Source organism: Pipistrellus kuhlii, unplaced genomic scaffold, assembly GCF_014108245.1.
Source record: "Pipistrellus kuhlii isolate mPipKuh1 unplaced genomic scaffold, mPipKuh1.p scaffold_m20_p_2, whole genome shotgun sequence".
Lineage (NCBI taxonomy): Eukaryota > Metazoa > Chordata > Mammalia > Chiroptera > Vespertilionidae > Pipistrellus > Pipistrellus kuhlii.
The window spans coordinates 25,209,472-25,227,399 of record NW_023425515.1 but is presented as its reverse complement, the minus strand read 5'-3'; the positions used below and the strand labels follow the sequence as shown (position 1 = coordinate 25,227,399).

At 40.9% G+C, this 17,928-nt stretch overlaps 1 protein-coding gene across 11 annotated transcripts in view; it reads left to right on the top strand.

Moving 5' to 3' along the window:
* The window catches only part of MECOM (MDS1 and EVI1 complex locus), a 571,831-nt gene that overhangs the window by 497,249 nt on the left and 56,654 nt on the right, over nucleotides 1-17,928 (top strand). For 7 of the 11 annotated variants that reach the window (XM_036445332.2, XM_036445331.2, XM_036445329.2 and 4 more), the window contains one exon: nucleotides 11,195-11,329. In XM_036445332.2, coding sequence (XP_036301225.1) covers nucleotides 11,195-11,329 — 135 coding nt within the window. Of the gene's footprint in view, nucleotides 1-7,915; nucleotides 8,037-8,226; nucleotides 8,248-8,391; nucleotides 8,546-9,855; nucleotides 10,013-11,194; nucleotides 11,330-17,928 lie in introns of those variants that run through there. The other 4 variants (XM_036445334.2, XM_036445339.2, XM_036445335.2 and 1 more) reach the window with 4 other exon arrangements.

Sequence of the window (17,928 nt, the reverse complement as noted above, 5' to 3'; positions counted from 1 at the left end):
TCTCTTCCACAGGTCAGGGTAAGGATTAGGGCAACTGGCATCAGAATGGGAGAAAGAGGATAGATAAATACATGTATTTTGCCATTCCCCAAAGCATAGACCAGACTGTCTTCCTTCTTGTGTGTGTGTAAGTCTGTTCTAACTCATTACCCAAACACAAATACTGTGAAACGTATAGTATTTTGACCTGTTCCCATGAAGTCAGAGTAGTTCCCACTCATTGTGCCCAATTTATTTTCCCAGCACTCCTGTTAGGCTGATATTGTGAAACTTCCTTGAAAATCGACTCAAAGGTTAAGTGACTTACCCAAAGGCACTCAGCTAGGAGTGGAGACAGGAGCAGAGGGAAGTTTCCCAACCAATTTTCTTCCCAAGATAGTGGGACTGAATTCCCACTTAGAGAAGGAGTTAACCCTAGGGTTATTGCAAAATGTGCTAAATGCCGTTGTGAAAGATTGAATGAATTAAAATTTGTGAGCAATAAAAAATGGATTCCTTACATAGTTGACATTAATTCCAAAAGCATTTAGTTCCTTAATTCTTTGACTAAAGTTAGAAAGAATGAGAGATTTGGCTTTTTGAGACTAACGGTAATTACCATACACGTTCTCTTTTACAAAATGAAAATATAATAGTAATTTTTGCTCAGTGATCTAAAAATGCATATTGTCTAAACCCGTGGTCAGTAAACTGAGGCTCGTGAGCCACATGTGGCTCTTTGGCCCCTTGAGTGTGGCTCTTCCACAAAATACCACAGCCTGGGTGAGTATATTTTGAAGAAGTGGTGTTAGAAGAAGTTTAAGTTTAAAAAATTTGGCTCTCAAAAGAAATTTCAATCATTGTATTGCTGAGAGTTGACTCTGTTGATTAATGAGTTTGCTGACCACTGTTCTAAACAATCAGCGTGATGGGTTGTGTTTTTTGTGTGAATATCTTTTTTTTAGGTTTTGTGGATATTTATTTGCTCACCATTTTTTTTTGCTTTAATATATGTTTTAATACATACACATCAGAGTTCTTAAGATCTACCTTGGGGGGGATAAGAAAGATAAAAATGACATTTAGTTTATTTTTTCTAACTAAGTTTTAGTATACTATATTGTATTATAGTTGTTTTTTTTATCACAGTGTTTTCATTTAAGGTTGGTATACATTTCTTGTTATGCTTTAGCCATGAAATAACCACTCAGCATAATAGCTCAGAACTGAAATACATCAATATGGACCAACAAAAAAAAATGTTTAAATATGGCAGCCTTAATTGGAATCTAGGAAATAAATCTTTGAGAATAATAATTTATTCACTAGAGCTGTTGTCTCAGCAAAGTATTTCATCTTAGTTTCCAAAGAGCTGCTAGTCATTACTAAATATATTTAAATTCTAAGCAAAAAAATAATTTTTTTTTGCTTTCATTCTGGCCATATATACTATAAAAGACTCAACAGTTAAGAACTCTATCTGCATTTTTAAAAAGATCAGATAGGTGCGTATGCTTGTGTAGTTAATTAATGAAAAGGGGAGTGGGTGATGGCTCACTGGGGAAACGTTTGTATCAAGGTATCTATTATGAGGGATCCCGTGCTGGAATAACGGGATGCTAATTCTGAACGCACACAGTGCCGTCCGACAAAGACATCGAGATTTGTAGGAAATCAGCCCTCCAGCAGTCCTGGCAAGCCAGACTGACCCCGGCAAATGAAAATAATCAAAAGTAATTAGAAGCGTGCTGGACTGCTCCTCGGAGAGCGGAGCAGGAGAGTAAACATGCCTGAATCCTCGAGCCACTGCAAAGGCCCATGTCTGAGCTGTTAGGTGCCCTGACCTTGTCCACATAAAGATGTGATTTATGAAGTGCAGGGCACAGCAGCAGGGCTTCTGTCTTCTCCTGGAGACCAAATTACGGAGGTGGAGATTAACATGCTTTCAGTCGGCCAGTTTCCAGACCAAGGGAAATTTTTTATTTACATTTTTTTTTACCTTTAATTTCCTCTTTTCTTTTTTAAACAGTTCCAACACTCCCCCCACCCCCCCCCCACCCCAATTAAAAAAAAGAAAAAAAGACAGAATCCATCAAGAAAGACCAGGAATATCTCTTCTGAACAGTGGTGATGTGTAGATTGGTGACTATTGAGTCCCATTTTTGTCTGTAAACGCTTATTATTCTGGACCCTTTTTGCTGGGTGCACCTATCTAGCATCACAGAATTCACCTCCCAGTTCAGGAAGCCAAGCCTGTGAAATACTCCCCCGATTAAAACATATAAATTAAAGTGAAACAAACTAATAGCTTTGATGCCATGGCTTTCTGACCTACTTTCTCTTGCCTAAACATTATGTTTCATTATGAGGCTGATTCCTGGGAGAAGGAATTGTTGGTGGCCAAGAACTGGAGGGAAAGAAAGTGGAGAGGCAAACTGGAGCTGGCTGTATTGGGAGCAGTATTTATGTGGGAGTCTTTTGGAGTCCTGTAGACATAATTATAATTTTTTTTTTTCTTATCTGAGAGTAGGCAAGATTTTACAAAGTCCGATTCTGACGTGGCAAAGGAAGCATTGATTTTCTTTTTAAAGACACGTCGATATCTATACATGAAGCTAATTTAATTAGCAAGCAGGTATTGTTCAGCCAAATGTCACTTTCTCAGACTATTTCATGCTTCCTGACATGAACTATACGAAACAGGCTTTAACAGAATCTCCATGAATTTAAAAAACAAAACAAACTGCACTTGAGAAATGTAAAAATGCATTTGTATGTTCTCAAAAAGGAAAAAAAAAAAAAGACACCAAAAAACAAATAAAACCCCACACACAAATAAATAGACAAACAAACAAACAAAACCCACAGCATTAAAACAAAAATGTCAGGCTTCGAGTTCAGTGCATGTGTAGCCACTTCAAGGAACCCAAAGCTGCAGAATTAAGAGAACTCTACTTAGGCTGAGGTTATAAAGTGCTTTCCTCTATAAACTAAAAACATAATGTCAGGGTGAATGGGAACATACTTTATTAACTTTATGGTATTGAGAACTGCCAGCAAGTTGTCTTGTTTTTAAATATTGTCCTCTGCAGAGTGTTACGGGGCTGTTTGTCCACAGGAAGCCTATTAAAAGTGGACAGTGCAGTCATTTCATCTGGCTTTGGCTGGACTGCTTTTCTTTCCTTTAATGATGTGCTGGAATGTACCATGCCCATAGGGTCTCCATTAGCAGAACTTTTACTTCTGGGACAACCATGAAGTTTAAGGCTTAAAAGAGGCATCAGCTTACAGTCTTGTGGGAATCACTTGAATACTGGAGCACTAACTTCTTACTGCTCTAACTAATATATTGACTTATTTTAAATAAACAGTTACACAAGGAAGGCAGAGCCAGTGGCCTTATTGGAAATCTTTGAGCCTTTTAAAGATTCTGCAATTCGCCCAGATTGGGGGGGGGGGGGGGGGGGGGGAGGGTTGCGGGGAGGAAGGAAGGGGCCTGAGGAGGGTTTATGCCCTTTTCAAACCGGGAAGAAAACACATTAACCTCTCCCACCCCAGCCCTGCCATGAGCCAAAGGGGGATCTTTACAGCTCCCAGAAAATCTATCAGCTCACACTCAGACCTCATATTTTCCAATTCCCTTTTCCTGGTAAACAATTAACAGAACAGGGGCCGAAAAAAAACAACCGTTCCTTCTGGAAAAAAAAAAATGTTTTTAAAATATGATTCTCTTGTTAAACACTGCTGATGAATCACTCTATTTTCTGCCTTCCCCAGAGCTATCCATTTGTTGTAGTCTGTTCTCCCCTTAATATTTAGATCATCTGTCTTGATACATGTTTGCAAATTAAAGCTGGTTTGAGATTATAGTAAAACCATTATTTTTAATAGCCCATTTCAAGGGCAGCGCTAAAAAAAAAACAAAAAAACCCGGCAGAACACGCATGTTACTGATTACTGGCTGAGCAGACAGCGGCTTTTGCAGATTAATTTGTAACTGGGAACTACTGTAAACAGATTTCACCAGAAATCCCAAGGAATAAAGGGAATTGCTGGTGGTATTTGGCTGCTAGTATTTATTGTTTTAGAACTCTCCTGATGGAAAGCCAGCTCACCGGGGAGAAAAACAAGCCCCCCGAAAAAAAAAGAAAAAAAAAGAAAAAACCTTTTCCTCCAGCCCTTTCTCCTCTTCTGTTTTACTTCCCATCTGCGGGGTAGGTCAGAGTCTCCTCCGAAAGGGTTAAGTATTTAAATAGCAATAGGCTCCTTCCTTGAGAAATAAGGCCCATCCAGTTCCTTGAGAAATAAGGCCCATCCAGCTACTTTGGGATCTCAGGACCCTGTTTTTAAACCTCAAGTTGCCTCGTGCAAAAAAAGTGGCTATCAATATATGATCAAAGGGCAGAGGGGCTGGGTTAGGGGAGAGAGATGAGAGAGACAGAGAGAGAGAGAGAGAGAGAGAGAGAGAGAGAGAGAGAGAGAGAGAGAGAGAGAGAGAGAGAGAGAGAGAGAGAGGACAGAGAAGGAAATTGCCCATTCTTTCTGATTATTTTAATGTTTCTCAACGATACTCACCAGAGAACAAGACTGATGATTATATTAATAAAACGATGATGCCTCCCTCACCCCATCTCTCTAGATAATTTCCCCAAAAATCTCAGAGAGGAAATGTTAAATCTTTTGGCTCTATTTGGGGAAGAGAATTTCATATTCGCTCAGGCCCTTGCCTGCAGGTCTGGATTTCCTGGTGCACTGGGAAGGCGCGGGACCGCGGGCCAGGCGAGGGCAAAGCCCGGCTAGCCGCGCCCGGCGGGCGGCAATGGGTTCACGGGCGGAACGGGTTCACCTGAGTGGCTGAGGCCGCGGGCGCCGCGCCTTAATTCGGGGCGCAACGCCATCTAGCGGCCGCGTGCCGCAGCCTCAGGTACCCAAGACCTTACTTAGAAGTCGCCCCGCCTCCCCCACCAGAACCCAATATAAGGGGGAAGAAAAAAAAAAAAAAAAAAAAAAACATCTCCAAGGCCCTTTCCACGAAATCCCAATTTAGCCAGGACCTGCCTCCTATCCCACACGACCTTTTGTTCGCCCACCGACGTTTCCTCCTTTGCAGAGCAGCTTGCTAAAGGGCGAGGCGGTGTGGGGCCGCGGGGCTGGGCAGGAGGATTGGGGCGCTGGGCTTTCAGGCCCCCTGATCAGGCCGCACTGTCTGAAGCAATCGGTTCCCCCAGATTACTTGTATTTAATACACAATGCATCATAAAACAAATCCCTCATCCTGACAGGGAGAAAATAGAACAGCTCATAGCTCGAGCAGGTCCAATTTATGGCTAAATTAAAAGAGAGAAAGAGAGAGAGAGAGAGAGAGAGAGAGAGAGAGAGAGAGAGAGAGAGAGAGAGAGAGAGAGAAGGAGAGAAAAGAAAAGAAAAGAAAAAAAGAAAGAAAGAAATCAAAGGAGGCTCTGACAATGGGCAAGTTGAGGAAGGGGCAGGAAATCAATGGCAGCGAACCGGGGTCTCTTCAAGGTTCCCAAGCGCTGGACTCCATGGGAATATCTGACCGGGTTTTTGGTTATTTACAAAGGATTTTTCCTGTCTCACCTACCGCTGCTGTGCGATTTTCCCCTCAAACAATGGCCATTATCTGAAACAACAGTTCAATGTCACAGATAACAGGCCACTGAAACGAATTAGTCAGCACCTCTTGTCATTTTCTGTTCCCCACATTTCCCCCTCCCCCTTTTGTTACTATTTTTGTTTTTTAAATGATCATTTTGGAGAAATAATGGGTCTCCTAGCTCTGCATGCCTGTTTGCACTTGGAGGAGAAAACAAGAAGGGGACATGTCCCCATCTGCAGACGAAGTTGAACATCAGCGCTCCCTCTGTCCCCTCTCCCTCCAGCCCCCCCCCCCCCCCCCCCCCAGCCTCCCTCCACTCCTTCACTTTGCTGAACTTTCCTTTGTGGAGCCCAGAAGTTGGATTTTGTTCATTTGTTTTTATGAATGGAGATCTGTGATTTTTTTTCTTTTAAAAAAGCGTTATTATTTCCACTTAACCTAGGGGTTTTACTCAGTGTTCCTTGGTTGGCTACAATAAATCCATAGACCCTTTTACATCGCCCCACATTCCCTGTATTATTTCTTCCAATGTCCTTTCTGAAATGAGTTGATCAAGATGGACCATCTATATTTATAAAAGTTATGAATCGCCGTAGCATACTGATCACCAGAGGCAGCATTTGTAATGTTAAAAGTTTAAAAAGAATGAGTTGTCAGGTTTCTTAATTTCATGTTTTCGGCATTCATCGGGTTTTAATTAGTGCATCAAAGAATATGGCAAAAAAATTCGCCAAACAATCGTCAGTCTTTCTAAGGCAGCGATAGGTTATTTGGGAAGATGATATGCAAATAGTATTTCCGATTTTTAAATTACTATATATATAGTATATATATATAAAATTTGAAAAAGGAACCTGCTCTTCTGCCGCCCAAACTATAATAACGGAGGAAATAAATGAGTACGAATGTCCATAATAACGCAAGATGTTTAGAACATTGAAATGTGGATGCCAACTTTTCACTCTCAAGGCTGCTGATTTCTGAGGATTTCTAAACTAAGGATGCTTAGCCTGGGCCAGGGTCCCTTTACCCAAAACCTCCTCTTTGCCCTCCCAGCGCCCCACCCCCATCCTGGGGACACACACCCTCAGGCACACCCCACCCCCCCAGCCCCAAACACTTCTCCACCCCACCATCCCCCTCCCCAAACACACACACACACACACACACACACACACACACACACACACTCACACGCCTTACACTTGTGCTTTGGGGTGGGCTGGGGGGACAATTGAAACAGAGGCTATTTCCCTGGGGAAAGAAACCCTGCCCGGCCAGCAGCAGATCTCCCCCATTGGTTGTTTACCCAGAGACCTCTACACGTTTCAAGGGAATGGTGCATCCCTAATCAGCCCGTCCCTGCGGGGACTTGGGTCTGGGCGACCTTTGAGTGACCTCTCCCGCCAGAGGGAGGCTGCTGTCACTTTAAAAATTTACTGAAAGAGGAGCCCGTCTGGCTTCCGATCCCTCCGGGCGGCGGGAGATAGCTCCCTTTCTCCCTCGCCCCGGCTTCTTTCTGGATGGCCGCGCAGATCCCCTTTAAAGAGACAGTGCCCGGCGCGGGGCCCCGGCGGCGGCGGGCGGCTCTGGGCGCCGCGGGAGGGGACGGTCCCGCGCGGGTCTAGGACCTGGGCCCGCGCTGCTGCTGCTGCTGCTGCTGCTGCTGCTGCTGCTGCTGCGGAGGGACCTGCAAGGGGCTCAGCTGCCCGCGCCTCCCCAGGCCTCCCACCTTCTCAAACCCTCCTCCTCCTCCTCCTCCTCCTCCTCCTCCTCCTCCTCCTCCTCCTCCTCCTCCTCCTGCCTGTCCCCCCCCCCCCTGCACCCCCCTTTGGGACGGGAGAGAGCAGGGGAAGAAGTTTTAGTGGGTCTCAGATAACTTTCATTACACACCGCGCTGATAAGAGCGGGGGAAAGTGAGAAAAGAGGGAGGTGATGCGAACCGGGAGGAATCGCTCTCCGCTCTTGTAGGAAGAAGTGTCGGGGGGAGAGGAGGAGGAGGAGGAGGAGGAGGAGGAGGAGGGGGGTGGGGGTGAAAGCCCAGACACCCCAAACCCGGGTCACCCAGACGGAGAGGAGAACTGCTTTTCTGATTTTTTTTTTTTTTTTTTGAAAACACACACTGTTGGCGGACAATAAATCTGAAAACGCGTGGCCCCGGCGAGCAGATCCCAGAGGCGGACAAAGTTATCAGAAACCCCATTCGGACACCGAGACGCGAGGCTTTTTTTACCCCCCCTCTCTCTCTTTCTTTTTTTTTTTTTTTTTTTTCTTTTTTCAAATGTGGCTCGGGATCGTTTGAAAGGATTGTGTCCTGCAGGACAGCTGGGGGCTGCTGGCGATTTGATTTTTGTCTGTGTGTGTTTTTTTTTTGTTTTTTTTTTTTCATTCTTCTGAGATCGCCTTGTCTTGCTGAGGTTGAGGCCATAGTAACCATAAGGTAAGAGATTAAAAAAAAGAAAGAGTCTTGGCGCTGTGCATAGTTTGCAACTTCGGACTCTGTCCTGCCCGGGCACCCCTTCTCCCTCCGGGGCGCCCCCCGCCCCCCAGCCCCCAGCCTCCCTCCCCTCCTCGCCCCGCAGCCTCGGGGCGCCCAGCCGCTCCCCTGCGCCCCGGAGCCGGCGGCCTCGGGGCGGGTGGCCCGGCCTTCGGTGGGTCTCGCTGCCAGCCGGCCGCTGGCCTGCCTTTCCCCGCGATCTTCTCCTCCTGCCTCCCCTCCCTCCCTCCTCCTTCCTTCCCTCCCTCCTCCCTCCCTCCGGGGTGTCTGTCCGCCGGTCTCTGGGACGCACCAGGTGGGGTTGCCAAAATCCGAATTCCTGGCAGCTGCCGCGCGACTTTGGAGCGGCGCTCGGGCCGGTCCCACCTTTGCCAAGTGAACAGCTCGGCTGTCCAACCGCGTGTGCTGCTCTGCTCCGCGAGAAAGTCACATTCGGACCCTTTGGCTAGGTTGTGGGGTGTGTGTGTGTTTTCTTTTTTTTCCCCTTCCCTCTTTTCCTCCCCTTTTTTTTGCTGTTGGGTTTGTTGTTTTTTTTTTTTTTTTTTTTTTTTTTTTTTTTTGAAAAGGGCCTTTCTCTAAAGTTCACCTAGAGGGATTTTTTTTTCCTTTGCCTTTCTTCTTCTTCTTCTTCTTCTTCTTCTTCTTCTTCTTCTTCTTCTTCTTCTTCTTCTTCTTCTTCTTCTTCTTCTTCTTCTTCAGGCTATCTCTGGAACTTGAAAGCTTTGCAAAAACACAGGAGTGTATGTTAGGTGCAATGACGGGAGATGTGCTGGGGCTTTATTTGATTCGGGATTTCCAATGAAGACATTGAGGGGGAGACAAATGCAGCTCTGTTAGCAAATCAAAAGTAAATAATTCGCCCAGGGGAGGGGGATATATGTGTCTGGGGCGAAAGTTAAACTTTTGTCCTGGGGCAAGACTAGAGAGAGTAAGGAAGTTAATAGGTTTGTGAAATATTTGAATAATCATGGTAACACACACACATACACATATATATATATATATATGTGTGTGTGTGTTACCATGATTATATATATATAGAAAGACCATTCTTTGGAAATGAACCTGTTTTTAAATTAATTTCGCTGTTGACAGTGGCAATGGCAATAATGTTAACACGGAATACAATTATACCCAGGGTTTTTATGTGTAGTGTATGCAACCCCTAAACTCCCTGCCCCCCAGCAAAAGGGAATACTTGAAAGCTAAGAGGACAGATGATTCTTGACTCTGAAATTAGCAAGTTTTTCACTTCTTTCTGCAAATATGAAATGGATCTGGTGTTGCATTTCACTGACTTCACCCTATTTCACCTTTATTAAATATTTCTCTAGTGTGTCAGTAGAGCTGCCTCTTTCCCTCTCTCTCTCTCTCTCTCTCTCTCTCTCTCTCTCTCTCTCTCACACACACACACACACACACACTCTCTCTCTGCTAGTCAAGAAAACAAACAACAAAAGATCTAGAAACTAAACCAACCAGCCAACAAACAAAACAACCCCAGCTTCTTACTATTTTGGGATGTGGATTGCTATTGTTAGTGATGGTCCTTCTAGGGACTGAGGAGGGGGCATCTCAAGTTGCCATTTGAGTTACTCAGCATGAAGAGTTGAAAAAAACAAAACAAAGTTTGTAATGTGATAATAAGAAATTGTTAAAATTCGTCCTCACTAGAGAGTGTATTCAATGTAGACTTGTTGTTGTTTTTAGTGCAAAGAAGTGTCCTTGGAAAAGAAGTGTGTGTGTGTGTGTGTGTGTGTGTGTGTGTAGCAATTATTGTCCCTATCTTCTGTCCTAATTTTTCTTTTTTAAATCGTGGGACTACTTATTGCCCGCTAATTGCCTCCTGGCCAAAGGCTTATTCCCATTGCCTCTTGACCAGAGCCCTCAGAGCACTGGGTTTCTTCTTGAAGTTTGTGGTGAGTTAATGACTTGAATCTGCAACTGGGTGATTACCTGAATTCTATGCAAAATTGCTTTTCTTCTGTATACCCAGTGGTTTAGTGTTAACTTGTATGTAGGTTTAGACACAGCAGAGTTCTGTGGGGCTTATTGGATGCATTAATTTTTGTTGTTGTTGCTCTAGCCTGTATTGTTTAGTCTTTGATAGGAAACTTCCTGAAGTTTGCATGAACTGATTGACATTAGCATTACCAGCCTTTCTAGTTATTCACGGTCAGGTCAACCACTCTGCAGCTTTTATATTGTCGATGTTTAAAACATTGTTGCTGCTGCTGAATCAGAATAGTTTCATTTAAGGACAACAAAACCTTAAAAATGGACATTTCCCCTTTCGGGGTGTGTTTAATGGGTGTCTTCAGTCATTAATATTTAGGCTAGGCTGGATGTAAAAATCTCATGAAAAACAACAATATGCAATCATTTATAATGATGACAATTTACTACAATATTCTTACTTTTTTACTTGTCCACAAGCCAGTTTTATTATTTTGCTTACTAAACGTAAAATGAAAATATGCATTGGCATGTGTTCACTAAAACATTAAGTTGCCACATTTCTCATGAATGTGTACGAATCATTTGCTTTTATTTGGTTTTCTTTAGTTGAGACAGAAGCATCTAGGAGACAAATCCTATTATCTTCTTCGGCTCAGGGCTTGATTTCATGATAGTGAAATGAACACTGAAAATGAACATAATATTTAACTGAAAGTTTTTAAATTGAATTAATTTACAGTGCAAAACCGTGAAGGTACACATTTACATGGAAACACTATCTTAACCTAAAATAGTGACTGTTTAGTTTAGAAATAGTATGTTAATATACAATGCTCAGTATTTTTTTGTAAAAATCACATTGGGTAAAATTAAGTCAATAGCACTTATTCATGCATAACAAGGAAATAAACATCTTTAAAAACAATTAAATTTTTTATAATAATTCACAATTGCTTTGCTCCTTTAAAAAAACAATACTTTGTCACTTATAACATTCTTCCTTTATTTATATTAATGCTGAGTTTTTTTCTTTTAACGATTCAAAAGAGGAAGCTATATTGAATAAAATGTTTTCAGGCAGATAACCCTTCTAATGAATGAACTGATGTAGAAACTGATTGTTCTCCTCTTCTTCCTTCTAGATCTTAGACGAGTTTTGCAATGTGAAGTTCTGCATAGATGCGAGCGAACCAGATGTAGGAAGCTGGCTCAAGTACATCAGGTTCGCTGGCTGTTATGATCAGCACAACCTCGTTGCATGCCAGATAAATGACCAGGTATGTTGTAAAGATTTTCTTGTCTTTCTTTGAGAACACTAAAGTATCAGTGAAGCCTGAAGAATAAAAATAACCGTGAGCTGCAGTAGACTCTTGTGGCCTGTTTGTTGATATGGTGAAAGGTAATGCACAAATATAAGTAAGATGCAGAATAAGGTCACTTTCAGGACTTTTCTTTCACTACTACTTTTTTTGGGGGGGTAGTTCATTCACTTTGTATCAGTGAACTTCATAAATGTTCTTGTTTTCGAGTGGGATTGAAGGATTGGAAAACTGAGGACTAATTGTGGCTGGCTATTCTTTACCTTTTATTCTTTACCATCATAGCAGGGAGACATTCATAGAAAGTATTGAGCTAATCAAGAACACTGAATTTATGCAGAAATTGCAAGTGATATACTTGGAATATTGTGTAGATTTTATTAGAAATAGTAGATAGATTTATCTGTATGTTCTATATGTGAAGTTATCTGATTATGCATTTTATATTGTCTTGCCTAATTATAAGTGAGATTAACCAAAATACTATATATTTTTTTTTTTGCACATGTGAAAAGTTTAAAAATATCTCTGCTGGAAATTGTTTTATGGAGGGCCATGCAATGAGCTTAACTTTAATAATAATAACTATGAAATAAGATCATGAAAATATCATGAAACATATTTTGCACTCTATAAAGTTAGGTTATGAATGTTGTAACTAAGTATGACAGTACCTAAAACAACAAAAAGTTCAGCCTGTTAATTTTTGTTTTATAAACATCGTTGAGTTAGAATTTAATTATGTTATCATTATTTATAACTTTTAACCCAATGGTTACCTATATCAAATTTTGTTTCAAAGACCATATTAAAATGGTTCCTTGGCAAATCTCCTATGGAAATCACCACCAAGAAAAAGAAAAGTTTAAATTAGATGTTTTCAATTGAAAGCTGTTAAGTAATGCTAGCGTCATATAGTCTAAGACTCTGTTTCAATCATCATTATGAGATTATTCTTTGGCATTTTACCAACTATCAGATAATTTTTACTGACTAAACTGTATAAGAGGTAGTAAATTGTAAAATTAGGTTTAAATGGGAATCGTTTAAAAATCTTCAACATATATAAAAAATACTAAACCAATCAATTGTTTTTTTCCCTTTGCCGTAAGAAAACAAGAGGCATTATTGACAAAGGAAAACATTATTAAATTAGCTATTGATTGTGAGCAGAAAATATCCCAAGTCCGTCATATGAGTTATTGTCACATCAACAGCAAACATTTTTTGAGACCCACGATTTGTAGATGTGGGAAATACATAGGCTTTGTAATCGAGCGTGTGCTATGTTTCCTTAAAAAAAGGAACTGAAGGAGCTCAAAAAGAAGCTGTAAGATGAAATGATAGAATTATATCATAATTATGACTTGCTATCCACATTTACTGACAATAGGGCTATTTCCTTAGACAGATAAAACTTTTGCAGGTTTTACCAATGAAAAGGTGATTGAAGATTCGAACTTGTGCCCAATTCATTTTTTTTTCCATTTATTATTTATGTGTCTAATATTTTGTAATAAATATTCCCTTGTCATTGGGGATTTTGATTACATGAACTGAGGAAACCATTTGCTTTTTAGAGTAGGTATTTATAATTTTAACATTGTCTCTTTTGAGGTGCACATTGTAAAATGCATTGCTTTCAAAAGAAAATATGTAGGTTTCATACTTTAATGAATAGCATGTTTACTTTTTTTTTTTTTTAACTGAAGAACCAGAGAAAATGGTTAATCAGGGGAAACCTAAAAGGCTAATATTAAACACATACCTATTATTTCTGTAGGTACTCATTTTAAACGTATGTGTTATGCTGGCAGATATCTAAGGTGGTAACAGAGTGCACATCAGATAACATAATTGTGAAATTGACATTACATGGTCAAGCAAATTCACCCAGAGAAAACAGGAGAAAAGGCAGAGGTAAATGTCAGATTTGTGTGATAGGCATAGAAGCATACCATCACACTTAGCTCAGTGGACAAGACAAAAGAGAACAGATACCCAAATAGTGTGCGCATATTTTATAAACCTATCCTTCTTATAAGCATGTATGCATATTTCTAAAGGCCAATTAAGACGAGCAATTCCAGACAGCTTTGAAATGTGAACATTAGACTAGGTACAGTGGTAAAAGAGCTGACTGAAGACATTCCCTAGGTCTGTTTTTTTGCTCTCTTCCATGAGGAATAGGAGCTGCCAACTGGTGAATAAGCACAACTCATCATGGACACCCCGTTGTGTGAGATATTAGTTACTATCCAGATATAAAGAGAGACCCTGGGTCAGGGGGAATTACCAAACATGAACAGCACCAACTCACCTGTACAACATGAAAGCACATGAAGCTAGAAATTGTAAACACTGTTCCTTTTTGCTCTGATTCTTAGGTAGAGCTCAAATGCATAAGATGAATGTGAGTAACATGACAGGTATAAGTCCTGGACTATACACAAGAAGAATTTTAATGACTCTTTCAACTGCAGTCTAACCACTGTAGTGATCAAGGTATCTATAAAAGACAAGGAAAGATGACCCTGACCAAAATGAGATAACGTAAATTAGAGTTTACTTTGCAAAGATGCGGATTTCTAACAATACTTGATCAATGTTAGTGATCAAGTTTAATCAGTTTGAATGTTTTATCATCATGTGAAGGAGTTCTGCAAAAGAGAATAAATGTGCTTGCTAATATAATAGTACAGTTTTATAAACGTGGGACAGGTAGGATATGTATACTGGATAACACCCATATTTGATTTGTCAGGGGTGGGTGTGGTGAAGAAGAGACTTAGAAACAACATGGATTTTAATTTTCAAGTAAAGTTGGTAAAAGTTGTAATCTGTTTTGTATCATAAAAACAAAGGCCATTCAATTAACATTTTTCTAATACCTCTGTATGAAATTTTATTAGAGGGAATTTTTTTCTGAGTTCAAATTTTCCAATAGATTTCTGTGAATTCTTTTATTTTACTATTTTTTTTTCCAAACCAGAGTTATCTTTGTGGAAGTTGTTTCAAAATTACTGCAGCGATGTTTCTAGAGATCCAAGTTATGAAAACATGAGCGTTAACTGCTAAACCATAATTTTAAAGTAGCTTCAGCTTCTAATTGATATCTGTATTCCCACCTGAAAATATGGTATTGACTATAGTAATTTGTCTTTGTAACAGAGGGCCACACCAAAGATACCAGTAAATTAAGACCATAATCACACTCAAGTCGTAAACGTGTAGATGCATTAAACACACTCAAGGGCCTTTATTCCTGAAGTCCTAATGATTTCCTCCCCTCTTATTCCTTAAAGTTTCTGTATAGTGCTACATCGCTATGCTGCTTGTCACACAGAACCTAGTTAGAACATTTTACTGAAACAGACAGTGCTTCAATAGTTTTACATTATAATGACCTCAAATGGTCCCTGGTTGCTTTCAGGAGCAAGCACTGGCACTGAGAGTTAGAGCAGGGCAGGAGCAAGAGCAGAGAGTTGGATGACGAAAGCTCTTTCCAGGATAGTCTTCAAGAGAACCAAACAGGCAGAGGAACCATGAACCTGGTTTATTAATTCTTCAGAGGTTTCTTTACTTCCAGGAGCATCCACGAGCTAAAGGCCAAGTAGGCCTAACAGCTAGGCGATTCACTGAGGGGCTTTTTGTTTTTTTGTTTTTTAATTCTAAATATTTTGATGGCCTTTCCTTTGACATCTTGTGGATATCTTACTTTTACCAACCAAATTGAGGAATGATGTAGCACACCTTTAGATTCTGTGTCACCGTGCTCCTGCCTCTCCCTTGGATGAGTTTCCTAATATCTCCACCATTCTATATCCTTCACCTAAATCGCCCATAGACCCCTTATCCACCTCAGACAATGCCAGTTTTCATCTATAAGCTTTGTGTACTTGTGGAATAGCTCTCTGGATACAAGTTTTCCTTTAATACTTCTTCGTATTGGCTCTTAATCAGACGGATCACTGAAGCACAGTTCTTGTTGGTTGACCTTTTAGACTTGAACAGGACCTGCCTTTCCACTCATGATAATTAGCATGATCTGGGTGTGTGTTCTGGGATAACATTTTATATGGGTATATGTATTCTGTGTCATAGGAAGGAACATGATTTCATCCAAACTTCTGGCCTGCCCTAACATGGCCTACAAGTGGAATAAAGTTCTCGGAAACCCAAGACATTATTAATCTTGTCATTTACACAAGGTGATAAGTCCTTTCATTTTTAAATGGGCCCCTGACAGCTGGTATTTTGTAAGTAGAATGAGAGAGGTCTGCTTTTCACTCTGAATAAAAAAGAAATGTGTCGATAAGAGATTATCTAATGCCTGATGTCTATTTTGAAGAAATAAGATACAGAAGAATGAGTGCCCCTCAGAGAATACCAGGTTGGAATTCACTTAGGGGATTCTGCCAGCTTTCTTGTGGTTAATGAACAGCAGCAAGATTCTACAGCGACTTCAGCTGCACAGGCATTGTTCTCGTTTGTGCTTTACCTTATAAAGTTTTAACTGCTTCCAGGACAATCATGGCTGAATTGGCACACCAGCCTTCTCTCTCCTTCGGTGCACACCAGTGGTTTATCAGCGGTGTGACACTAGAGTCGTCTTATTACTGCAAGCATATTATGGGCTCAATTATCAACTTATTTTCTTTGGCTTTTTACTGAGAAAAATATGTTTTCTTGCACACTCAGTGAATGCAACTTATGCAAAAAAAAAAAAAAAAAAAAAGGGAGGGTAAGCTATGTAAAAAGCAAAATGTGATTTGCTAGTCTCTTTCCACTTTTAAAAGATGTTTGCGTAGACCGTCAGGTAATTTGTTAATGTGCTCTTCCTTTACAAGGGTTTCTGTCCACATTTTCAATGACTCCTTTGATGTTAAAATTATTATTGGCTTTGGGCATTTTCTTTGCTTTGCTTTTAAGTCAAGTTGCACTTTTATACCTAAGTTATGCTCTGCTGTTTTAAGATGAATGCCAGCTGGCAATGCCCAGAGAGAGAGACGGGCTTTGTGAACGATGCCCAAGCTGACTTCGGGGGAATGTTGTCCAGTTGATAGGTTACTTCCTTTGCCCGAAGATGGAGCTGTCTCAGGCATGCTTTGCCATGTGATATTTACATGATAAAATAAACAGCACTGTCTCCCTCCAGCCCCCTTTCCCCCCAAAATATGTTTTCCTCACATACTAATGGCCAGGACACAGGACTGCCATAATGCTACACAGGCCAGGAGTTTTACTAAGATTCTCAGACCACATAAATGGAAAATAGGATAAAGTATTCTGTGCACATTTTAACTAATTAGTGTTTGCATGGTATACAACTCCTTTCATGTAGGGGGATCTCAAAGCTTCACACCCATCCTAGACTTCAGCTGTTTCTGGAATGTTGCGCCAAAAGATAAGTCCTCAGAAGGGATTCATGAGCCATCAAAGAGGACAACGTGTTGGTCAAGGGCACGAGAAAAGCCTCCAGCCTAGTAAAAACCCCAAACATGATTGTTAGCTTCCTCATCATGTGATGATGGAACTCATCCCGAACATTCTGAAACCATCCAGAGTGACCAGTTTTCATAGGATCAGAGGAAATGGCTACATTAAAGACAGGTAGCTAAGGACATTTCTTGTGGGACCCATAGAGAGATCCTTAGAGATTATTAAAAGGGTAACTTGCAAGGCTTCCAGGCTGGGTACACTGTAGATTCCAGGTATAGTAAGGGACCTTTACCACTTGTCCTATTTATGCAAACTAGGGTCAACAGTCAGTTCTCTCTGTTTTGTTTCATTCAATAAATTATACTTGGCTTTCTCTTCATGTTGTTAACAAGAACTAAAAATGTGTGCGTGTGTGTGTGTGTGGGGGGGGAGGCAAGGAAGAGGCATGTCCTTCAATGTTTTTGTCCTGAAAAATAACCAGTGAATGCATATTTTTCATTTTGGAAGCAAATATAGCAGATAATACCATATATTTATCAGGTTAGCCTGCCACCCTAAAGAAAAATGTAGGATACCATCTCTTTGGAGAAACCAAGGAAATAAGCTTGGGCATGATAAAGCCTCCATTCTGTGGGACCAATATCTTTATATCCTGTCATCAACTCTCTGTCTGCTGAAGACACTTCTTGTTATCTCTTACTCATTAGGCTAAGAATGTATAAAAGGGTCTTTCTTCCGGAAGCTAAAAAGTTGAGATCGCTTTTGCCCTTTTGAATTGGGGTTTCCCACATTGCAATGGGTGGATCGGGGAGCAGACAATGTTTCCTAAGGCCAGCACATGTGCACACATTGTCTCCGCAGACCTGGTGTTACCTCTCTGCAGCACCGAGACTGACAGATGTGTTCATATCAAATGTTGACTTTGTTCACATATGCAAACTGTCCCTTACCACCCTCCCACCTGACCTCCAAATGTTAAAGTTTTTCCTAGTCTTCTGACTGGTAATTTGAATGAGGCTATAGAAAAATAAAGCATGCAGGCTGGATGTTGGGAGCTGAAAGAGGAAGAAGTCAGCTGTCAGCTTCAAAGTGGAAAGATAGCAGTAGTCTGAAAA